The sequence below is a fragment of the Podarcis liolepis genome, assembly GCF_965112155.1.
Source record: "Podarcis liolepis genome assembly, chromosome: 6".
NCBI lineage: Eukaryota > Metazoa > Chordata > Lepidosauria > Squamata > Lacertidae > Podarcis > Podarcis liolepis.
The window spans coordinates 52,930,900-52,956,137 of NC_139559.1; the positions used below are offsets into that span (position 1 = coordinate 52,930,900).

The following is a 25,238-nucleotide window of genomic DNA, read 5'->3' on the forward strand; positions in this document are numbered from 1 at the left end:
GAGCAGCCGCGGAGGTTTCGGCTTGCTTGTCGATGGGCGGAAGAAGGCGCCGCATGGCAGGGACGCAGCAGTGCCATTGGCCCCCTTGGCCGCCGATCCAAGCGCCGGCCCCTCCTCGAAAGAGCGCAACAGGCGAGGAGGACGAGGAGTCTTCTTTCCAAGCCGCAGGCTGGAGCCCCGAGCAGGCGAGGGCAGGCAGGCGTGCCAAGATCTGTTCCCCCAAAGGTTGGCTAAAAACGAAAAACCTCGATCCGAAGCCAAGCTGCTTCTTCTGCAGCATATTCTCCAGGACACGTGTATAAAGGGAGAGAGAGGGAAGGAGGGCGCGCGCGCGCACACACGTGTAACAAGTGGGTACACTAAGGAGTTACCTAAAAGGCAGCGACAGATTTCCTGAAGTCGACTTCTGCTGGGTGGGTGCAAATCCCGAGAAACACGACACGTTAGTTTCTGAGGCTAGTGCGACTTCAAAACCGCGCACCATAGGATCGTTAGTCGCCCCCAGCTAGAAGGGGAGCCTCGATTGCGCCACATTTCTGGATGAATGTGGCGCGGGGGGGGGGGATAAAAGATGACCACAGCCGTTTCTGCTGGCCAGAAGGCTACTTACACCCTTAGAGCATTCTTCAAGAATGGTAAGGTGGCACTTTTAGGTTCTCTGCTCGCTCTCTCGCTCTCTCTCACACACACACAAAAACCCCATGACACACTAAACTATCAGGCGAGTGTTTAGTATGTCATAGGTTTATCCAGTGCTTTAAGGATGTCCTATTCCAAGAGCTCAAAGAGAGGAATAAAGTTGGAGAGGGATTGAAAGTATGAATGCTCTTGCCTCAAGGGTAGAACTTTTAAAATAAGGTTACCAGATTTTTTTCAATGAATCCGGGGACACTTTTCAACTTCCTACTAAATAGATGGATTTCGTCAGGGAACTGATTTGTAAATCCGGAGACTGTCCCCAGGAAACGGGGATGTCTGGTAACCTTATTTTAAAATGACATTAGGAAAGGAGATGCAAAGGGGGGGAAATCCCACCCAATTGCCTCTCTCACACAGTGCCCCTCCTGTTTCTTTTTCCCCCATCTATTTTTTTTCATCTAGACAACACAAAAGTCCCACCCAATTTACATAATCCAGGGATGTGGAACCCGTGGTCCTGTAACTGTTGTTAGACTTCACCAGCTTCAGCCAGCATGGCCAATAGGCAGGGATAATGGGTTTTTTAGTCTAGCAATATTTGAAGCACCACAGGCTCCCTTGCCTTGCTCCATCAAGGAGCAGTGATGGTTTAAACTTCTGCTCATTGGAGCCCTTTTCAGCTACAGGTGGTTCTCAGCACAGTCCTACAAGTGCCTGCTGAGAAGCAAGCCCCATTGAGGCTTCTGGAGAAACACAATATATAATTTCAGCTTTTAGAATTTCCTAAAATAAAATATTGAACTCAATAGTTATTAAGTCATTGTCTTTAAAGAAAAATGCTAACCCTGAGAATATGATAGTCGTACCGACATTTTTAGAGTGAAACAAATAACAGAAGAATTCCCATGTTGGAGCAGTCAAAAAACCACTACTGTCCAATCCTACACAAGTTTACTTAGAGAAGTCCCATTAAGCAGGAGCTCCCATGCTGGGCTTTCCTTGCAGCTAACTGTGCACACCTAGTTGTTGGAGAAGGAAGAGCCAGCATTAGAAGTAGGTTGAAAGTGCAGCCCTGCTCCATTCTCTGTGCAACTATACCCTGCACATAATGCATGCATTGGGCTATAGGCTCTGTGCACCCATGGCTACTGCAACTGGTGGAGGTGGGATGCAAGGAAAGCAGACACATTCCTCTTGCTTTCACATGTTGAGCCTATACGGATTCAGTCCTAATTTCAATTAGGGGGAGATTGCATCATTACACCACTGGGTGGCGGCATAATAACATGGACAGAAGCTAAGCAGCCTTGTTCAAGGAAAAAAAATCTTCAGAGGTAAGGTTAAATAGTTTCATTAGTTTTTGTTTTGGTGTCTTACAGCTTATTTACAGATGCATGGAAATCGTTTCCGCCTGTTAGGTTTGAGTGTCTGTGTCTGTTCTCTGCTGCATCCAAGATACCAGGAAAAAAAAGTTTAATTGGCTCCTGACCAGCCAGCCAGAGAGAACTTTTGCTTGTTTTTATATTTAAAAATTGTGAATCACTTTTTGGTGCCATAGCAGAAAGGCAGTACTGTATATGAGTGCATGAATGAAGCACAATGACTCTCTGTTGAATTATCCTCTGTAGTGCTTATCAAGACATGAAAATGAATTTGATCTTAGGTATAGTTTATTGGTATGGCTAAACATTCAATCTGACCTTTCCGTTAGTTCACAGAGAAGCTGCTTCATTATTTAGTTGTCTGTAACTAGAATGCTGCCCATGTACGAGAGTCTCTCTTACAGAGTGTGGGATCAGAATACTTCATTCTGTTTCCAAGCTGTGTCAGAGAACAGGTAGGGTGGCCAGCTGCTCCTGAGCCCTTGAGAAGAGGGAAACAGTTAATACAAGGGTGGAGAAATTAAAAATAGAGGCACCTTGTCATCCTTTGCATCTGGCCAGACTTGGCACAGGGTCATAACTGCATTCTTTTCCAGGCCAAGGCAGACTGGGGATCTTCTTCTTCTTCTTCTTCTTCTTCTTCTTCTTCTTCTTCTTCTTCTTCTTCTTCTTCTTCCCCTGCCCATTTGGGGCAGTATATGGAATTTTGGCTGGTGCAGCTGCTCCTGCTGAAATTGCTGCCTCCACACAACCTCTAAATGCAGGAGATCCTTGGCCTCCTTTGCGTCTTATCACCTTCCTCTGTCCTTTCTGACCCCCCTCCTCTGTGCATGGGTGGGCTGGAGTCTGCTAGGCCCCTTGAAGCAGATTAACAATTTAATGGTTGGCTGGCTCCTCCAGGCATCGCCCTGTAGTGTCTGGCTGTACTAAGCAGGGTGATTTCCCAGAAGGGAAGCCAGATCGCTCTGCTAATTACTAGCCATTCAGACTGGTGTAATTGACAAATAGAAACTCCAGGACAAAGAAGAGGCCACAGCTGTCAAAAAGTATGAACAGGTTCACCAGGTCAAGCACGTCCTCCCATCCAACTAAGTATCCCATCTTGGTACTAGGTGCCTAGACACTTCTTAGGATTAGTAACCACCCATTCCTCTGGGGAGGAAATTGCATGCTTGATGCTTCTACAGCAATATGTGATGAAAAAGGAGTAGGATGCAATGTGGTTGAGGGTCCCTCCAGACTGGCGGGGACTGCATTTCTTGGTTTGCTTTTTGTATATTCTGCAACATGTCATTGATACAATAATAGTGCATTAGTTGTAGACTTATAGTGGACTGTTCACACACCATGCTGCTTTATCAGCTGCTTCTCCAATGTTATCACGGCATTGCAACAAAATTGGGACACCTTGCAACATTTGTGCTATAAATGTTACAGGATTTGTTTGTGTTTTTTTTAAAAAAAATTATTACATTTTCAGATACAAAGTCAGAAATATAAGACACATAGAAAAGAAACAAAGAAACAAAGAAAGAAAAGAAAAAAATCCAACTTTCAAAAACATTTTACATATCCAACTGGACTTCCCCACATCTCCCGCACCCTGCGTTCTTTACAATAAAAATATCAGCAAATTATTACCTTGTTTCATATCTTACTTGTATCTTTCAAATGTTGTATTTCTGGATTTAAAGTACTTTTTGTCAATTACTTATACCTTAAAATAAACATAATATTACTTTAAATTTCAACCTTGTCTTACTTATAACTTAGTTTCCTGTTCACCAAATCTAGTTACTGAAGCTAAAATTTCCGAATCATGCAAATTCTTAACATTCATACAACTTGTAGTGTTTTTGTAAATAGTCCTTAAATTTTTTCCAGTCCTCTTCCATTATTTCTTCTTCCAAATCTCGGATTCTGCCCGTCATTTCAGCAAGTTCCATATAGTCCATCAATTGCGTCTGCCACTCTTCCAGTGTGGGAAGATCTTGTGTCTTCCAGTATTTTGCGATGAGTATTCTTGCTGCTGTAGTTGCATACATTAAAAAGTTCTATCCTTCTTTGGCACCTTCTGGCCAACAATGCCCAGGAGGAAGGCCTCTGGTTTCTTGGGGAAGGTGTACTTAAACACCTTTTTTAACTCATTATAAATCATTTCCCAGAAGGCCTTCACTTTTGGACAGGTCCACCAGAGGTGAAAGAATGTCCCTTCAGCCCCCTTACATTTCCAACATTTATTATCAAGACAGGTGATATATTTTTGCAAGCTTGACTGGGGTCATGTACCACCTATATATCATTTTCATAATGTTTTCCTTCAGGGCATTACATGCCGTGAATTTCATTCCAGTGGTCCATAACCTTTCCCAGTCTTCAAACATAATGTTGTACCCAATATCCTGTGCCCATTTTATCGTGGCTGATTTGACTGTCTCATCCTGAGTGTTCCATTTAAGCAGCAAGTCATACATTTTCGAAAGTACCTTAGTCTTAGGTTCTAACAGTTCTGTCTCTACTTTCGATTTTTCCACCTGGAATCCTGTTTTTTTATCCAACTTAAAAACTTCTTGAATTTGAGCATAATGAAACCAATCTTGCACCTTATTCTTTATTTTTTCAAAGCTCTGCAGCCTCCAATTGTCTCCAATTTTTTCTATTATTTCCCAATATTTCGGCCAGCCGGCCTCCATATTGGGTCTTTTTCGAGCCTTGGCCTCCACTGGTGATAACCACCTCGGGTAAATGTTACAGGATTTGTTATAGGATTTCAGCAGGATGTTATGGGACATGCACTGGTTGGAAACGAAGCAGTATGTCTGCCCCAGAACTCTTGCAAGCACAAACAGAATTAAAAGCAAGACAGTGTATAGCTGCATCAATACAAGTCATAATGAGTGCACAGTATAAAGGATGTCTGAAGGGGTCCTAAGTAGCTGCTCATGTGATTGCAGTGCCATACCTCTCCTTTATTGGAACAGTTCTATTGAAGAATGAAGGATCTCCATCTAGCGAACACCCACTTTCTCCAGTGCATGCAGGCTCTTTTGTTGTACCTGGAGTGAGACCAGCCCAGGCTTTGAAGTCTGCACTCCACAAGCTGCCCTGAAATAACACCTATCATGGCACCAGCATTTTGAAAGTGCCTACCATATTGTACAAACAAACAAATGAGAATGTCAAGACTTTGAATGCCCTTAGAGGTATTCCGGCAGAATATTAGGAGGTGACTTGAGTCTTGAGACAACAGTCTGCCCATCTGTGATTCTCAGCAATGGCATGCAGAGGAAAACTGCTTTGCTTTCTTCCAAAGAGAGAAATAACAAACTTAAAACGCAATCCATCTATCATCTACCTACCTACCTACCTACCTACCTACCTACATGATACTACCCTTCATCAAAAGATCTCAGGGCGGTTCAGAAGATTACACACACACACACACACACACACACACACACACACACTACTATTTTTCCAGAAAAAGGTGCCAGATACAATTGGAGCCTTAAACGGTGCTGGGATGTTTGCATGATAGAAGGCGATCCATGGCTGCTTAGATGTCTTCCCACAGAAATTGCATCAATGAGATATTGCAACCATGTGCTAGCGCTGCAGTGCCTTGCCATGTGCCAGCTGGTTTCATCAGAGCATGAAGCCACAGAGTGCAGCGAGCAGAAAGCTATCCATTATGGGAAAGTTGCCAATTTAATGCTTTATATTCTTCCTGTGTTGGGAGGCACAGAATTATGCAGAAGTAAGAACGCCTCCTTCCCCTACTCCCCACTTGATGGCTCAATCTTGTTATTTAACTTGTCAAAGGAGTTGGCTTAGGGATGATGAAAGGGGATAGCTGATTTGGTTCATTGATCTGAAATCCCCTGCTGGTCTAGATTCTAAACTGAATCAATTTCCCTGCAAGGGCAACGTTGATCATTCCCCAAAGGGGCCCCCAGTGTTGGAGGGTCGTGTCACAATCACAAAGAATCCAAAATGGTGCAAAACAATGCTTATTGGGAAATATTCCAACAAGTTTCAAAGAAACCTCTTATTGTCCAAATAACCACCTTTATTCTATGTACGTACAAGGGGCAGTGGCTTTAAACACTATGCTTCTCTAATCATGAATAAAGCAGGGGTGAAATGCAATTTAATGCTCAAAAAGATGTGGGTTAGGGGAGTGTAACACTTTCCCAGCCACTGTTCCCCCCGCCAGTCACTTTTCTCCTATTTAGGTTGACTTCTAGTATTCAAGTCCAGGTTGAAGAAAATTTACCTTGGGGGCACAGACTGCAGGAACAGAGCAGGGTGGGGCAGGGAGAGGAAAGCAGTGGAGATGTCATCCACCTTGCCTCTGCACCCCTCAGATTACACCTCTGTCTCCTTTACGGCACACCTGACTGGGGCAGGCCCTGCATTTAATGAGATGAGGCTGCTGTCATCATCACATGCAGTTTGGCCCCATGCAGATTCCATAAGATTCATTAGAGCAGGAGTGGGATACATTCAGCAGCTGAATGTGGCCTTCCATGCCTCTCTGTTTGGCCACTGGGAGGCCACTTTGCTGCACTTGAGTGCTTCTGCCAGGGCGCAATATGTCCTTGAGTGGTGAACATGCCTCTGCATTGCTAGGATGGAGGATAGGCAGGTACTTGTGAATAGGTGTGTGTACAGAAACCCATAACTTGTGTACAAAGGGAAAAGGCATACCTGTTGCTTTGCCTACTTTTGCCTCTAGCTCCACCCACCACATGAATGTGGCCCTCAGAAGGTTGCCAAAGAGGAAATGTGGCCCTTGCGTCAACGGCTCCCTTGACCAACTACATTCTTTCTGCGGCACCCCTGTGGGGCTCAGGAGCCCAGTTATGTCACCCCTTGCCTGCAGAGCTGGCAGCCTCTCAAGCCTTTTTCGAACACCCTCTCTTGTGGAGTGTTCCCTCAGCCTCCACTATCCTTGGGGTTCCTCTGGGCTTCCTGCCCTGCCCCAAAGAGGCAGCAGTGGGTGCTGCCAGGCCTGCATTGCAGAAGAGCACCCCTTCAGCACCTGGCACTCAGCTCCCAGGCAGGCATTGCACACAGCAGGCACAAAAAAGGCCAGCGCAGCACCTGTCTGCCTGCCCAGCCTCCCACTTGTCCGTCCATTCCCAACTGCAAGGGTTGGTGGACTGGCTGGCTGGGCTCCCTTGTCCACTTGCTTGCTTACTCCGAGGCCACCTCAGCTCCTGGCAACCAGCACCCCTTGGCCAGCCCCAGAGGCATCATTTGCCAAGGGAGCTTGTAGCCAGGGCTGCTGCAGCAAACAGCCTTGCATGCAGAGGCAGAGACACGAGAGGGCATCCGAGGAGGGAGAGAAGGAAAGAAAGAAAGAAAGAAAGAAAGAAAGAAAGAAAGAAAGAGGGAAGGAGGTTGGTGTTGCCTGCCTCACCCCTGACCATTATTCAAGGCACCCCAGGGTGCCACAGCACATTGGCTGAAAACCATTGGAGTAAGCCTATCTGCTCTGCCCGGATTTATTATTAATGTCTCCAGCTGTCATGGAGAAAAGTAATATCACAAAGAGACCTCCAGCCTCGTCCCTTCAGGTCTCTTTCTTGCATATAAATCAGTGAGGCAGAATCTGCTGGTGGGTTTTGGACTGAGAATAACTAAGGCCCTCAGGACCATAGAATGGTCAGTGGGGTTCTGCCTCCTTGCAGCAACTGAGGGTGGTGATAGTCATGCCAACAGAGAAGTCCAGTCTAGGCAGAGGCTTCTGTCTCCTTGGGTTGCCCTAATTAATAGAACACAGCAGAGAGAATGGTGTGGATAAAAGGAGAAGCTGACTCCGCTTGTCATTGGCTCCAGTTCCACCAGTCATTGGCTCCCCCTGCTGTTGGCCTCCCTGTCTTTTGCCCTATGGGCACCAGGCTCCACTGCCTCCCACTCAGCGCTCTTCCGTTTGCGCAAAGGATGGGATGGAAAGTGCACAACGCAACACTAAACTCCCTGTTAGAAACTGTTGTCTGTCTGCAGCCACGGTCTCTGTTCAAACCATAGTAGATGGGTTTTGTGGACATCTTGGACATAGCCCGACCAACCCATGACGCAACATCAACTTTGAGGACCCTAAGCAGATTTGGTCAGTGCTTGGCAGGGAGATCAAGCCACCTTGCCTTCAACTTTGGAAGAAAGTCAGGATATCAATGTAATAATAAAAGAAAGACAGACCAGAGTGGGGGGCGAGCGCGCAACGGAGAAGCACGGGAAAGCGAGGAGGCTAAACGGGATGTTCAGCTTTTAAACCGTTTTGCCTACCAGTGTGTTTTATTAGCATGGCTCTCCACGCGGGGAAATAAGGCAGCAGCGTCATGATGCGCTTATCCGAGGTGCATTACGGTAGCCGGGCTTGTAGCAGTTTGTTTCTCTGCATTGTGCTTTCCTATCCCTGCTCGGGCAGGTGGGAGAGGCTGAAGCAGCAGCAGCAGCAGCAGCAGGAGCCGCGTGGGACGTCACTGGGTGACCTGCCTTTGCCGGACGGCCCCGCGCGGGAGGAGACTCTCTAAAGGGACGAGGGATCTCTTTTGTCCTTCGGGGCTGCCTGGAAAACAGACAGCTCCACAGCTCCCGGCGGCAGCCCTTTCCCCGCTCTCCCGCTGCTGCTGCGTGGGGCGGCAACTTTTGCAGGGAGCCCCCTGTCAACTCAAGCCAGAAGTGGGTGTCCGCCTCTCCCGAAGGTCCTGGAAGGAGAAAGCAAGGGTGGCAGCTGCCCTCCGCCTCTCCTAGAGAAGGCAAGAGCGAAGCAAAGGGGGTTTCATAACTGGCCAAATCCCAGATGGGGAGCAGTGATAAAAGAGAGATCGGAAAGTGGGGAGAGTTGGGAGCCGAGATGTTTGCAGAGTGAGGCCCACCCCGGATCCTTGGGGCGGGAGGCTTTGCTGCCTGCTGAACCACCCCAGCCCCGCCCCAGATCTTTGGGGTGCGCTGGGGTGCAGGCCGAGGCGCTGGCTGCCAATTTCTTGATTAAGCAGCGAGGCGCGTTGCTACTTGCGAGCGCATGTAGAGCCCGCCCGCTTTGACTTTGGGAAGGAGTTAGGGAGGGGGGTCCTTGGCTTCCTACTGCTCCAGGCAGGGCCCCTTTCCCCAATCGGAAGGCGGCTCCAGTCTCCTGGGCATGGAGATCCCGGGGAGTTGCGCCGAGCTCCCGCTGCCCCACGACCTGAAGGATCTGGAGAGCAAAGTAGGGCAGAAGGCCCCCGACGGGCTGCTCCGCTGGCTCAGGGAGGATCCCGCCGCTCATCTGCTCCGGAGCAGCCCCAGCCGGGGTCTGCGCCACGGCCTGGGAGAGAAGATCAAGGCACTGAAGCTGGAGCTGGTGAGTTATGCTGTCCCCATTTTTGGGGTTACCTGTGGGGTGACAGGGGAAAAGCACGACTCGAAACTCCCTCTCTTTTCTTTTTATCGATGGAGCTAGAAGCACGCCCTCCCTGCTCCCGTAGAACGGGGTAACGATTCATTCCCATCCTAACAGCTCAGTGGTGTATGAAAAAAGCCTTCCCATGAACTCAGACCATTGGTCCTTCCAGCCCTGCATGCCTCCTCTGATTGGCAGAGGTCTCCTCCCAGCTCTGGCAGAGATCCTGGGACCTTCTAAACGCATGCTGTACCCACTGGGCTACATGGCCGTTCGGGGGTAGGTGGACAGTGCCTCCCCATCCTCACTGCTAGGATTTGCCACCATCCACTTCTTCATACAGTCCTCCTTTCCTGTGTGAGAGAAGTGCTGGGCAACTCTGTCCAAGTTCCACCTCTACTGTGCCTTCCAGTGTGGGATTGAGAATCTGCGTTTTCTAAACCTAAATGTTTGGAGACAATAAGCGTGCATCATTTCTTTGCTGGGGAGGGAGGTCCATTTATCCAGAGGATCTGTTACTTTACATTTGCATCACATTACATTTGCTAACTGCACCCCAACCATTTATACGTGCATCTTTTCATTCCAATTCATGTAGCAGCTGATCATTAGAATCATAGGAAGGGGTCTCAGAGGTCATCCAGCTCAACCCCCTACTTATGCAGGAACTCCAGTATTGCAGCATCTGCGATAAGTGGCTGCTTCCACTTGAACCTCAGGTCACAGCAAACCAGTTCTAATGCACACAAACCATGTTTTGCCTGTCATAAGTGACTCTGCTGGAACGGTGCTTCTAGCAATAATCAACCAGTCTTTCCCTTTCTATGTTTTTCCTGCCATCTCCTGCCATGAGAGAGTGGCTGTGGGATTGTGGCCCTCCAGATGTTGTTGGTCTACAACTCCTATAATCCCCAACCACTGGCCATGCTGGTTGGGAGCGATGGGGTTTGAGCAACAACCGGAGTGATTCCCTGCATTTCAGATGCTGGAGGCAGGAAGGCATTTCAAGTCCCGAGTCCCCGTTTCACAGACCAACTGAGGGTCTCGGGACCCATGGTGTCAATTCAGCCAGTATTTCAGTGGAAATGTGATTTCATTGGGAATCTGGACTGATTAAGCACATACTCTTTCTATAATGTCTGTTTTTGAGATATTGGCTAGAACGGGATATTTGATGATGGACTGATGCTGAAGAGCTAAGGATACATAGAGTAAGTAAAGCACCATTGGATGCAGTGGGACATACTCCCAAGTAAGCATGCGTAGGATTGCAGTTTGCACTATATACATATACACATATACAGACACATGCTATATAAATATAATGCTTTCCTGCTTGGCAGGGGGTTGGACTCGATGGCCCTTGTGGTCTCTTCCAACTCTATGATTCTATGATAATGTGTGTGGCAAAGTGTTGTTGCTAAGATTGTGAACTATGAACAGAGAAGCTCATGGCTCAAATCTCATCTCAGTCATGGGCTTACTAAGGTCACTCAGTCTTAGCCTCAGCCTCTCTTCTGCAACTGGGGATCCTAACAGTGGTCCACCTTACAGGAATGTTTTAAGAATTGCTAAAAAATAATGACTATGAAATGCTTCAAACACTTTAAATCCACAGTACAAATGCTAAATGTTGTTGTCTGCAAACTTTTGATGCAATCCAATATACATGCCTACTGAGAAGTGAGTCTCATTGTCTTCAATGGAGCTTACTTCCAGGTGAGTTCAAATACAACTGAACCCAAACCACTGCCAGGAGCCTTTTCCAACTTGCCTGTTAATGTGACAAAAATGCAATAAACGGCAGGAATATCAATCTAATCCATAGATATTGCTGATGAAATTATTCTGAGCCTTTTATTATCTTCCACTTAGATCTTGGCATGGAAGTGATCCTTTCCCAGACATCAGCATAAAAAAGAGAACAATAAGAAATGTGGTTTATTGTTAGATTGCTTCCTCAGGGAGAAAATAGTATACAAGGGTACAGCCTCTTGTCCTCCACAGATTGGCTGGCTCTTTGCCTAAGGGATACATCTGCTCCACAGCATGAGAAAGATGCTCTTGAGGTTTCTGAACTGGTAGAAAGGCTGCAGGGAGGAGGTTGAAGGCGGCATTCAGCTTCATTTATCATCCATTCAGTTTCAAATGCTGAGGTATTTTTATTTGCAAGGATGCTGAGAAATGGGGGAAGAAAACAGTTGGGATACATTAGCTTAGAGCTAATGCTAACTTTGGAGACTGATTTCCAAATATGGCGAGTCCCACTGCCTTGGGACACACCCTTCCATATGAATGCAAATAAAATAAAATATCAGTGTAGCCTGCCTGTATCCATTTGCACATACCTAGATGTTTCTTAGTCAAATAAGCAGTGGGTCTGGTAAGCTACTTGCCCCAAAGGGGAATTACTAACCTCAGGAACATGAGACGGTAGCTAGCTGTAACTGCAGTAGTGAATTTTGCAAAGATTTGTGGATGGCCCAGTTTCACTATCCTCTAACTGAGATGGAGCTAGAGAATGACGGTAACCTATGGTCACTTAGTGAGCTATAGCTGAGATATACCGTATTTTTTGCACCATAACACTCACTTTTTTCCCTCCTAGAAAGTAAGGGGAAATGTCTGTGCGTGTTATGGAGGAAATGCCTACGGGTGGCATGCCTACGGATTTTCCTCCTCTAAAAACTACGTGCGTGTTATGGTTGGGTGCGTGTTATAGAGCGAAAAATACGGTAACTTGCACTGGGAACTTCTTGTCTCATCAAAACTCCTGCTCTTCACCCTTAAGTTAGACCAGTTGCTGGATTGGATCAAGTCTTTTTGAAACAAGTGGGATATTTTCTATTTAGACTGAAGTCAGGGGTTTGTTGCACATACGCTGATGAGGCTAAAATTTTCATTCATTCATTCATTCATTCATTCATTCATTCATTCATTCATTTTATTAAATTTGTATACTGCCCTTCATCCACAGATCTCAGGGCGAGTCAAAACACAAAATTACAACATGAAAAGCACAAAATACATAATAAGTAGGAACCAAAGCAAACCAATAATCTCCCCTCCCTTAATACATTTAAAAGGGCATTGAATGCTAATCAGCCAAAGGTCTATTTAAGAGGAATATTTTTTTTGCCTAGTGCCTAAAGGTGTTTAATGAAGGCTCCAGCCAAACCTCCCTGGGGAGAGCATTCCACAAACAGGGAGCCACTGCAGAAATGCCCGTTCTCATGTTGCCACCCTCCAGATCTCACGTAGAGGAGGCACATGAAGAAGAGCCTCAGATGATGATCGCAGGGTTTGGTCAGTTCATAGGGGCAGAGGCAGTTCTTGTGGTCCTGAGCCATTTAAAGCTTTATAGGTCAAAACCAACACTTTGACTTGGGCTCAGAAACTAATTGGCAGCCAGTGCAGCTGGATTCTAATTGTACTTTGCACAACTGATTTCTCAATTTGGTTACAATCCTAAAAGACAGAGGGACCTGATTTTACTAGCGGCAAGCACAAAGGGGAAGTTTGTGTCTGTTCTTAATCCCTGGGAAAGTTGGGATTTGGATCAAACCAGAAAATGTGCTGCTTGATCCCCATTAATCACTAATTAATATTAATACCAAGTGCCTTTGGGGCGAACACTGTGCCACTGCAGCAGCACTTGAGAGATATCAAGCAGGGAGGAATGAAATCCCAGTATCTTTTTTTTAAAAAAAACACCCAACCAATTCTTTGTACTACTCAACATTATTTGCAAATCATGGCTCATTTTGCTAAAGCTCTCCTTAGCATCTTGCTTTTGAACAGATAAGCAGGCAGATATGGTACTTGTCAGTGTAAGAGAGCCGGGGAACTTAGCATGCCCATAAATATGACAGCTGAGAGGCCTTGGCGCACAGAACTCAGAATCACCAGGTTGTCTCAATTTCTGTATTCTTCCTTTCTTTCTCAGGCTAAGGTTAAGTGTAAACAGTTACGCTGCATTGCTTTAGATCTTGGGCCTATATATATAGCCCAAGATCTGAAGCAACACAATGTAACTGTTTGCACAGTTACCACTCCAGGTACCACTCCGGCGGGAAGGTAAACAGCATTTCCGTGCGCTGCTCTGGTTTCGCCAGAAACGGCTTAGTCATGCTGGCCACATGACCCAGAAAAACTGTCTGTGGACAAACGTCGGCTCCCTCAGCCAGTAAAGCGAGATGAGCGCCGCAACCCCAGAGTCGTCTGCGACTGGACTTGACTGTCAGGGGTCCTTTACCTTTACATAACGTGGTTCCACATGTTTGGTGCCAGTGTGGTGTAGTGATTAGAGTGCAGGACCTGTGAGACCAGGGTTCAAATTCCCACTCAGCCTAAATTGTGTGTGTGTAAGAGAAAGCGGCAGAAGGGAATAATGTGTGAGGCACATGTTTCCACATGAGACTCCTTATCTGTCTTTGGATATGTGGGTGGAAGCTTGCTCAGGGCAATGGTATCCCCACCCATGTTGTGCTTGCCATGCAAATATGTTACACAGATGTACCCAAATGTGGATTAATGCAGTTCTTAGAGAGGGGGTGGGAGTTTGTCATCTGTACATGATTGGTACAAGAAGCTGCAGGTCCCAATGGTTTCAGCAATTTCAAGGAGCCACTTCGCGCTTGGCGGCTGGTTGTTAAAACTTGCTTTTCGTACAGCCCTGGCTCCACCGCTATCAGATAACTTCACTGCAGTCTTTGAGCCCAGACCTTACTCTGTTTATTCAAAAGTAAGTCACTTAAGAGTAAGGTATTTAGAATACTGGCCTTAGTGAATCCTGTACTTGCTGCAATGCCTAGCGTCCTTAATCCTGCAATGTCTCATTGTACTCCGAAGGCACGTGAGGCCACCTCCCTGCTGAAATGAAACAGGTCTGGGTCTGGTCCATGCCTAGATGGGTGACTAGCTGGGAATCGCATGCCTGCCTGCTTGGGTTCTAGATGAAAGATAGGTGCGTTATGAATGGAAACAAATAAGTTTAAGAAACATGCTGTGAGCTTATACTTCGACTGATCATTCACTTGGCAGTCATTAAGAGGCAGGTATTTTTCAGTAATATACCACTGAAATGAATTGTGGCCTTAAACACCCTACACTAAAAATAAACAAGTGTTTTTTTCTGTTTTGTGAATTGGTTTGACACAATCCTGGAAAGGGACTTCAAAGAATTCAGCTGCTGCACAGTTAAGACCCTGATGGCCATCCAGTGGAACATCCTATACATTTCTCCCAGCATCAAACTGGGTGTGTTTACATAATTATTGGCCCACAAAGGAATTTGTCTTCCTTCTTAGTTTGTGGTGGTTTTCTGTCCCTTATTAATCAAGCAAATTGAATTCTTACATATTTTACCATCCCTGGGCATAGAAGATATACCATGGAGATATGTTGCTAGCTCCTAGCACATTAGGGTAGGCATTGTGGTGCCTTCCAGGTCCTAGTGGACTCCAGTTCCCATCATCCCTGACCCTGACTGTTGTCCATCCAGGTTGGGACTGCTGGGAAGTGTAGCCTAAGAACAACTGAAGGGCACCAGGTTGACGAAGGCTGCCCTATGGGAACATCAGCACAGACGTTTTTATAAGGTCCAGGGGGACATATCCAGAGTATCCCTGTGGTCCACATGCAGTAGGATATTTAGACTGTTCCCCTAACAATCTGCATCACAGTCAGAGCCATTTTTATTTAAGTGTGCAGCCCAGAGATGTAGGCTGTATTGCCACTGTATTTTCTTTAAACCTATAGCAATTTAGGTCTTAACATGTTTTAAAAGATGCAATGGAAGCAGAGACTCTGGAAAACAATTCAGAAGCCTATGCTCACTGCCTGCATCCATCCAATTTCAGACTGAACACATTCATTCCGCCCACTGGGAATTGCCACTACAAAGCAGTCACATCTCTTTAAAGAACAGCTGCTGTTCTGTTTATTTGCCTTTATTCAAAAATAGAACTATACATTAGTGCAACAGGATCCATGTCCTGCAGACCTGCCATTTGTTCTCTGGTCTTTTCCTGGTTTTTAAAAAGCACTTCCTGGACAAGTATTTCCTTAGTCACAGTTCCTCCATCTGTTCATTCAGACTTCCCCTTTCCAAGACCAGCTGCAATGGAAGTGCAAACCTGCTGGTATGTAAATATTATTTTGCCACCTCAAGCCCATGTAAAATGGCTTGAAACCTGTAACCCAAAACTAGCTATGGGGTATTATCGAAGGAAAAGTGGACACGATTAACGCTTCGTCATTCCTTGTTAAGTGCCCAACTGAGTGCCCTGGCCAACTACCGGTAACTCTGCTCTCCAAAAAAGGAGGATTTATTCCATGTCTGAGCTCATGAGCAGAAAATGTGAGAATATATCTACATCTATTCAAGTCATCTGTACCTGAAACAGATCTGGTCTAGTACTAATTATTCTCCACTGAATACATTGGAATCTGGCACTCTAACACTCATCGCCAGTACTGATTTTTGGTATCAATTAGTTAGTTAAAGTTCTTTTTCTTTTAGAAGAAGAAAAGGAGGGTTTCAATGTTTATACATACATTTCAGAGCAGCTCTTCATGTTGGAGTTGCTGCAGGAAACACAAGTATCACACTGGTGCTTCTTGCAGTAACTATGTACATTTCAAATGCTATGCACCCCGATTGGATTAGACATCTGTACACAAAGATGCAGGTCAACATTATACCTACACTTTTGACATCCGCTGTGGGAAGCACTAATGTAATGCTGGTGTTGCCTGCAGAAATCATAATGTGTCAAGCTGCCCTTAGTTGATGGCTTTCATTCTTTCTGTGTGTTGGTCTTCACTGGCCTTTGGTGGTGCACTTGGTCTCTAGGTGAAGACAGGCCTGCTGTTTGTTTTCCCGTTTCGCTATGTGCTGTTGGAACTGTTTCTCCTCTGTCCATGGTGCTCACATGCCTCATCAGCTAGTTCAATGGCATCTTGTCCAGCTGGAATCATTTACCAATACCACTGCCTTTGAATCTAGCCTAATAAATCAAAACTTCTCTAAACAAATCATTTGCTAGCTTTTCAAGATCCTTGCCTCTCTTCCGAGTTTGTGACAGCATCGTGGAGTTTTGTGCTAGCTGCACTTAAGAGCAAATGCTGTGTACAACTGGGAGAACTGGGAGAACTTTGACGGGGGGGGGATTGTTTTCCTGAGGGGCAGTAAATTCTCATACAATACATGGAGCATTCTGGTGAGACCTCTGTTGTTGCTGCATTTCATTTCAGCCACCTGGTGTTTTTTCCTCGTTTTCATTGTTGCCTGCCACATGGAGCACATGAGAAGCTCCTGGCCCAACTGAGAGAAGTCCAGTGCCAAGAACCACCCCTTGCCAGTTGGCATTGTTACTGTATTTATTTATATTTGCATCATCAGAACACTTTGGTGGTTCTTCATGAAAGCAGGGCCGTTGCACTGAGTGACCAAGGGGAAAGGCCATAGCATGCAGAATGCTACAATTTCAGTTCCCAGCATTTCCACTTAGGATCATGCTAGGAGAAACCCCTTCCTGAATCTCACCAACAGTCAATGCAGACAAGACTGAGCTAGATTCCCATGTTCCTGTGCTATACATATATACCTTCCAGAAGGTCCTCCATTCCATATCTCCTGCAGCTAATAGTTTCATACTGCATTTTCTTTCCTATCCCACAGGCCTACCTGAGAGCAGTAGACATCAAGATCCTACAGCAGCTAGTAGCAGTGCACGAGGGCATAGAGGCAGTGAAGTGGCTCCTGGAGGAGAAAGGGACGCTGACCAGCCGCTGCAGCAGCCTCACCAGCAGCCAGTACAGCCTGGTGGAGAGTCAGGAGACATCCCGGCGGGGCAGCTGGAACAGCCTTCAAGACCCCAATGACAAGTTGGACAGCATCTCCATTGGCAGCTATTTGGACACACTTGCTGATGATATGGATGAGTATGGGCAAAGCTCTTCCATGGAACCCATAATGTCCTCCACCCCGGGCAGGCCACTGGCCAGAGCCGAGCTGGAAAGATCAAAGACTGACCTAGAGAGGGCTTTTCCTGCCAAGGGTGAGAAAGAGCCAGAGAAAAGCAAAATGTGCCTCGAGAGGGTCCCCGTTAAAAGCCAGTGTTCAAGTGAGCCAAACAGAGCTGCTGGGCAGTCACCACCAATGGCCAATGGGATATTGGGCAGAAATGTCCCAGGGCTGGAGCAAAGCACTGAGGTTAAGTTACCCTTGGCAGCTGCCGAGCAGTTGAGCAGCCCAGCAGCAAAGGCCTTGAGGAGCAGCAAAGTTGACTTGGAGAACTGCAAGTTGAATAGCAGGAGGCACTTGGAGTATGATGCCCATTGGCAGTGGGTTCAGTCTCAAGACGATGTGACGTTCTTGTAGCATCCCAGACTTGCTGCCTGGGCTAGCAGGTTATGGGCTCAGGGCCTCATGCAGCTACAGCAGTTTGCACTTTGGATTGGACCATCTGTCTTCCTTGCCAAAATGGTTGCTTCTGTTTGCTGCATTTGCTGGTGGACACAACATAGAGTTGCATGGTTCTTCCTTGTCATTAACCACCTCTAGGAACAGCTCTTGGGTCGAGCGATACCTGTTGGAGGGGTTCTTGGCCTTCCATCACGGCATCCTTCAGTCTTGTGCAATAATGTTTCTAGTCTCTGAGAGAGATGCTGTGTTGTCATGTGTGGCACATCACTGCTTCTACGCATCCATGAGGTTTGGAGAAACATCTTCATCTTAAGAGCAACGAGGCGCACATACCTTGATGCAACCCATGTGGCTTTCCTTGGGAGAACTCTGCCCCCTATTCTTCCTGTTCATGTTAACAGAGAGTTGTTCGTGGGTTTCAGATGGGAAGCAGAGTCACGCCTTTGACACCACTTCCCCTTCTCATCTGTTTCATTATTATGCACTTTGATGGGGAGATTATCCCTCCTTTGCTCAGCAAAGTCCCAGGTTTGAGAAAGGAATGGGGAAAACAAATTCTGGTTTGTTTGCAGCACTCACCATGATGAGCATTCCTCTCTACTCTTCGCTGCCTCCACCTGAGCTGGAGCAGAAATTGGGGGGGGGCAGTAACCATTCCTACAGTTCTGATGGGCATCAAAGGCACTTTGAGAAGGGCTAGAGCAGGAATGGGGACACTCAGATCCAGGGGACAAGCACAGACCTCCAGACTTCTCTGTCTGGCCTGTAGGGATCCCCTACAGACTGCTTTCCCCCAGCTACACTCCTCTGTGGCCACAGCCCTCACCAGTCCTACTTTGCATCCTCCTTGGGTGTTTTTGTCTGGCTGGAATGTGTCCTTGAACTCTGAAAATGCTTCTTGGTTGCTTGGATGGAGGATAGAGGTGTGTGTATTTGTGCCTACTCTGTACAATGGTAACATTTACATTTATTGCTCTGCCCACTTCTACCCCTGGCTCTTCCCTCCACTCAGATGTGGCCCCCAGAAGTTTGTCTAGAAGTGCCTCTGTTGCACTGAAGGTGTTCCAAATGTAGCATGTCTCTGGGGATTATTTCCCTGTCCCCAGTTCCATGCTTTGAGGGAGCCCAAGTAGAATCATAGAATCATAGAGTTGGAATAGACCACAAGGGCCATCGAGTCCAACCCCCTGCCAAGCAGTACCTCCCCCTGTGGAGGTACTGCCTGTGGAGGTACACAAACAAGCCCCAGATCTCTTTCCAAGCTTAAAGGGGGGGGGCAGGAATCATGCTTGGAGACAGGACACTGCTTCCCTCTGATGTTCACACATTTTACAAGGCCAGCCTTCATCAGCCTGGTACCCTTCAGATGTTTCTGAACTATAGCACCCATCATCCCTGACCCTTGCTACATGCTGGCTTGAGCAAACAGGGTTGTTGTTGTGGAAACATTTGAAGGGCACCAGATTGGGGGGAAGTTGATCAATGAAAATCCTGGGGAGAAGAACTGAGGGTGTGCTCAAATGTTCGGGAGCCAGCATATTTTCCGGTGTCAGCTCCACAGAGGGACACAGACACAGACAGATATGCTTTTGTCACTACCTTCAGGCTGATATCCAGGGACCTGGGTTTTCCTCAACCCCATGTGCTTTGTTTCTGGTGTGGATTCAAAGAAGTTGACTAGCTTTTCTCCCATGCAATTTACCCTGTAGTAAGAGGGAGATGGAATTACCTGATTTTGTGGGGATGTCATAAAGCCAACGTTTGACTCCTGCTAAAGCAAAAATCTAATCTTCCTCTTTTTTAAGAAAGGGAATAAAGGAGCAGGCGGAAGTAGTTTCGGCTTTGTTTAAATTAATGGTCCCTTTAACCCACTTTGGCTAAGGCTGAAACAGGACCAATTTTGGACTCTCTCTGATGCAAATCCTCCAGTCTCTTCCCTGTAAGGTTTGACAATTCATTTGCTATTCCCTCCTCCTCGCTGCACCATGCCCCACATTGCTGCAATTTTTGACCTGCCAGCATTGTAGACAATGTCAAATTCATAAAAGCAGGGTGGACAGGTGCTGTCAGTAACGCCAGATATCTGTCAGCCTTACATAATTTTGCAGTGCTTCTGTTGAGCCACTGTGCACTTTCATCCTGCAAGTTTCAAAACCATTTTTCACAGCACAGCATGCTACATTCTGAATCCTCATGGTATTTTCTTTGAAATCCTTTTAAACATGGTTTTATATTTGAGGAGCATCCATCTTCTCCCTAGATTTTCTTTCAGAACCTTGCGTGCCAAAATGACATCGGCCAATCTGGTCTTACCATCTTTTCTGTGAAGGCTCACTTAAATTTTCCGTGTCTGTTATGCTCATCATTCTTAAAGGCGCCAGTTCCTCAGCTGCAATACAACGTTCAGCACTCAGCTATGCATGCCGTGTGATGAAAGTAGATCTGTCCAGCATATGACAGAGTTCACTATGCATTTGAATTCTGGTTTTGACAACAAAGTCACAACGGCCCTCTCCTGAAGGTTTCAACGTAATTCTAATGAGGAAAACACACACACACACACACACACACAACACCTCAAAGTGTTGCATCAACAACCTTAAGGACTTGTTGTTTTCTCAGGCCGCTAGGAAAACACACAGATTTCCCATGTAATGCTGAATTGCAAAGGGTGAAATTACACAGAACCCTTAATTGTATAACAGCAACTGTCACTTTTTTTTAAAAAAAAAGGATTCGACTTTGAATGGTGGGGAGGGGGACTTTAATCCTTTCCCCCTATGTTATCACCCTGATACTATTCCTTCCCAAACTGCTACTTTTGGGGGTGGGGAGCAAAATTTAGAGAGGAAGGCCTTTTTCATTCAAACTGTGACACGGGGCTGGAAAAGGGTTAGTCCCTTCCCCACATGCTTGAGTCCTGATCCTGATTGCACCACCGGGTGTGTGTGTGTGTGTGTGTGTGTGTGCAATTTAAACAGCATGTTTAAAGATAAACTACAGTACATGCATTTTAAGAACAAGACACATTTATTTCAATCATGCAATTGATGATGGCCAATCTAATTTGACCCCCAATGCCTCCCCCCGCCCCATTATCCTCTTCTGAGCTGCTGTGGGTTGGTACAAACTATGTGGTCTTAAAAACATGAAGAATCCAAACTCAGAAATGAGAGCAGTAGCAGCAGCAGTGGCTGCCCTCTGTGAAGAGACCTATATTGCTTCATCTGTCAGTTATATCCACCCTTAAAGCTTTTTGTATGCATGTCAGTATACCAACATCTTGGCTTGAAAGGACAAAAAGCCAGCTTTCAGCAGTAGTGTGGGTCAGTGAATGATGTGAAGATTATGAATAGATTCCACAAGCAATGTTGTCTAATGCCTCTGCCCATGTTTCCAACCCCAAGAACAATAAAATCCTTTATGCTTCTTTCCCCAAGTTTCAACAATGGGTTGCTTGGAAATCAGGAATTGTTTCGGTTTGTTTAATTTGCTGCCATATTCATTTTACAATGGTGACACAACAACAAATACTGTACTACAAACAACCAATATTCCAATGAACTTTCAAAGTTCACCACTTTGGTTATGTGATAAGCACCTTGTTCTTTGTTCCACCTTTATCAGGCCACGTTGGTTAAACTTATAGGCAGCCTATGGCCAATTTCAGCTGTCACTTGAAACCAGAGCCCAGTATAAAGTCTACATCACGATTCATATCAGCAAACTTTGACTTCAGAGCCTGAAAATGACATTTCAAAAACAAGTTCGTACATATTTGATTTCATCCGAATAAATGTGCAGTCAAAATCAGTGCACACAAATGTGGCAGGTTAACATTTGCTTTCAAAGCAACTTAAGAACAAACAGATGCTTACAATGTGAACGCTTCACATTTGGGATGAGTTTGCTTAAAATATATAGTTCACTCCTACTTGCTGCAAAACTTGGACAATATGCCCAGAAATTGAGAATTCGAAAACTGAGAGGGAACAATGTTCATCTGGTCCAACTTCCTGCCCAGAGACTGGACAGCCCAAGCAGCTGCTTCAACATACCCAATCCAGATCACAGAATGTCCCAAGCAGGTGCACGGCTGGGAAAAACCAAAGCCTGCACAGGAAATGGCCTCAAATGATTCAAAACAGAGAACAAAGCTATATGCTGCAGAATAAGGCAAATAAAGAAATGCAGGTTCTTTAGGCAATATGACCAGAAGGAAGCTTCTCTCCAAATTGTTAGAATGCAGAGTAAATTGCCTTGAATATTAATGTATTGTTCATCTGGTTACAGCACACATCACTAGGTGGAGTTTAAGGATGTTGACCCTTTTTGAAATATTTTTATTCCCCTAACAAAATTGATGGGATTTTCCAGTGTTCTCACCTAGGAGAATTCATTGTGCTGTTTGCAGGGAGCAAAGCATTTTATAACTCATGAACATTTCTCTTGCATAGCTGGGAAAGACGGCCTCTTGAGGTTGATTCTTAAAACCACAATTGTGCATGAGAAAAACAAATCCCAGTGCATTCCAGGGGATAATGCAAATCATATTATCAAATAAAAATTTCCAGTCTTCCCTTTGGTGATGTCTCTTTGCTTTCTTATATAGACACAATCACTTGCAGATGGAGCCCAGCATATTAAATTTTGTGGAATTAGCTGTGATTGCCACTTCCTTTTGGATGCAAAGACAACTACTCCATAAAATGTTAAGTAAACTCTGAATTGCTAATGTATTTAATTGTGTTTTCACCCCTCCCTAATTCAGTTCCCACCAACTCTGAGCTGTGTGCCTTGGGCTCCTCAACTTACCAGTGAGGAGTCCAGCACAGTAAGGAGCAATATTTCTACAACATCAGGGGAGCTGTCCAGCCATTGAGTCAGAGCTAGACCACAAGACTAAGAACTGGGCAGGAGACAGTGTTGTACTAGCAACATACAGTCAGCAAGGCAGAGAGAGGTTTCATAGCTGTGCCTGTTGCATCAGTGAGGGCTTGGCTCAGAGTACTCTTTTGGGTTCTTTCTCCCAAGCAGGGATCGGAGATGGAAGACTTTGTTTATTTTGTTACATTTGTATTCCACCTTTCCAACAAATGGAGCTCAAGGAGGCTAACAGCAACCGTGAGGATTTGCTGAATTAAAATTTGAAATTGGAATGCAGAAAGGGGAGGTACGAGGAGGTCGGAGAAGTAAGTCATACGAAAATAAGGGTTTGAAATTATACTTGTTTTTTTTGTTTTGTTTGTGCTTGTTTGTATTATTGTGTTTGTCTATATAATTTGTGAAACTTTAATAAATATCTTATTAAAAAACAACAACAGCAACCATGCAAATACGATAAAAAAAATTCCTTTCAGGAGCACCTTAAAGACCAACTAAGTTAGTTCTTGGTATGAGCTTTCGTGTGCATGCACACTTCTTCAGATGCAAATACGGTAACGTATAATAAAATACAATCAAACAGCAACAAAATACAAAGTTAAAAGCAAGGCAGGCAAATATAAAAACAACCAGTTGCCTCATATACAGTGGTACCTTGGGTTACAGATGCTTCAGGTTACAGATGCTTCAGGTTTCAGTTGCTTCAGGTTACAGACTCTGCTAACCCAGAAATAGTACCCCGGGTTAAGAACTTTGCTTCAGGATGAGAACAGAAATCATGATCCGGCAGTGCAGCGGCAGCAGGATGCCCCATTAGCTAAAGTGGTGCTTCAGGTTAAGAACGGACCTCCAGAACGAATTAAGTTCTTAACCCGAGGTACCACTGTATACAGGTCAGCTTATGGGCCATAGACTTGCCCTTGTATGGAGAACTTGGGGAAATGTAATGATTTTAAAGAGACAGACAGTCTGAGTGCTCTGGGATTTCAGGAGAAACAAGACATCCCTAAAGTTAGAGAGCCATTCAGTTTGGTGTGCAGGGCACATCAGAGGATACCCACCCTGCTGAATCTCTCTAAATCCTAGAATTATAGAGCTGAAAGGGACCCTAAGGATCATCTAGTCCTACCCCTGCAATGCAGGAATATGTAGCTGTCCCATACATATGTGCCTGATTTGGCTAAGGATTCCTCCAAAAAAAATGCACACCCCTAGTAAGTAATAGTAAGGAGACTATAGCAATTAACCACATACTCCAGATCATTCATATGCTCCTAGCATGTGCACTATAATAACAGGGGCTGACCAGAAAAAGGAATGCCTTCAAGGTGCCTGGTGGAGATTCACATTAACCACATGCAAGCGCATTCCTTGGATGTGTAGCCTTGTGGAATCTATTCTTCAAAAGCATAATATCCATTCAAGCAGTCAATTCCTCGCTCTATTTTTTCCTTTTTGGGGGGCCTTGCTTCACTATCTTTGGAGCTAAAAATAATTCCGCCCACATATCCTTGGGGAACTGAAATGTATTCATGGTGAAATGAACACTGAGGTAGCCTCAGATGTTTTTCTATACAGAACAGGGCAGGATATTCCTCTCAGAGCCCTGTTCCTAAACAGCTGGAGCCTCAGAGTAGAGGGAAACGTTCTCAGGGCTTAGCTGAGGGGAGCAAGATGCAATGTTTTTCTTTATTTTTGGAAATTTAATTTTAAAAAATTTAATAATTAAAAAGAGGCAATGCTGCTTGTGGGCCTATGGCTGTCAGTTACATTACTGATGGGGACAAATAAGCCTTCCCACCTCCTGGCATGCTAAATTACTGCTGCAGCTGGACATGGGACCATAGATATGGTTTGCCAGCTGATCAGCATGGAGAGAAACAGTCCAGTTTCCTGAAAATAATGGCAACATTCAGGAGCATTGCTAGACTGGGAAGAATTCCTGCCTGAAACCCTAAAGAGCTGCTGTCAGTCAGTGTTGACAATACTGAGTTAGATGGGCCAATGGTTTGACTTGGTGTAAGCCATCAGCCTGTTACTAGGTACTTAGAAGTCTCAGGACACAGGCCCATGGCCCGAAAGGATGTGTGTGGTGGGTTGGATCTGGCTAGCACTGTGCTTTACAGCACAGCCATTCAATAAAGACACCCCATCTGGACTTCTGCCTGTGCAATAGGACCTCCTCTCCTCTGTACCCCCAAATCTGTTCTGGAGTTTCCCAAACTCCACAGAGCAGGTTTGGTGGGTATGCACACCAGGAGAGGAGAGGGAGAAGTCCCGTTATGCAGGCAGAAGTCCTTTCACTTTTACCTTCTGTAAAAAAAAAAATTAAAAAATGTTTTAAATAAGGAGAGGCCAGTAAAGCAGAAAGAGTGCAGTGGTATCTGGCAGAGTGCAGTACACAGCGCTTCATGCTTCCAGGGACATACTGTCATGCTGCTGGTGGTAGGGAACCTGCATTACTGAACAAAAATAAAAGCATTCAAGCAATCTAAGATGTATTTCAACAAAA

General features: G+C 45.5%; 1 protein-coding gene across 2 annotated transcripts; it reads left to right on the top strand.

The window, feature by feature from the left end:
* Positions 1-18: 18 nt before the first annotated feature.
* Positions 19-21,276, top strand: LURAP1 (leucine rich adaptor protein 1). Of its 2 annotated transcripts, XM_083509731.1 has the most exons (3): positions 8,366-9,372; positions 17,096-18,971; positions 19,058-21,276. In XM_083509731.1, exons 1-2 carry the CDS (start codon positions 9,172-9,174, stop codon positions 17,795-17,797), a joined length of 903 nt encoding a protein of 300 aa, XP_083365857.1. In that variant the 5' UTR covers positions 8,366-9,171; the 3' UTR covers positions 17,798-18,971; positions 19,058-21,276. The 2 variants fall into 2 exon arrangements, with proteins under 2 accessions (XP_083365858.1, XP_083365857.1); XM_083509732.1 differs by lacking the exons at positions 8,366-9,372; positions 19,058-21,276 and adding an exon at positions 19-185 and having other exon boundaries at positions 17,096-18,968.
* The last annotated feature ends 3,962 nt before the right edge of the window (positions 21,277-25,238 follow it).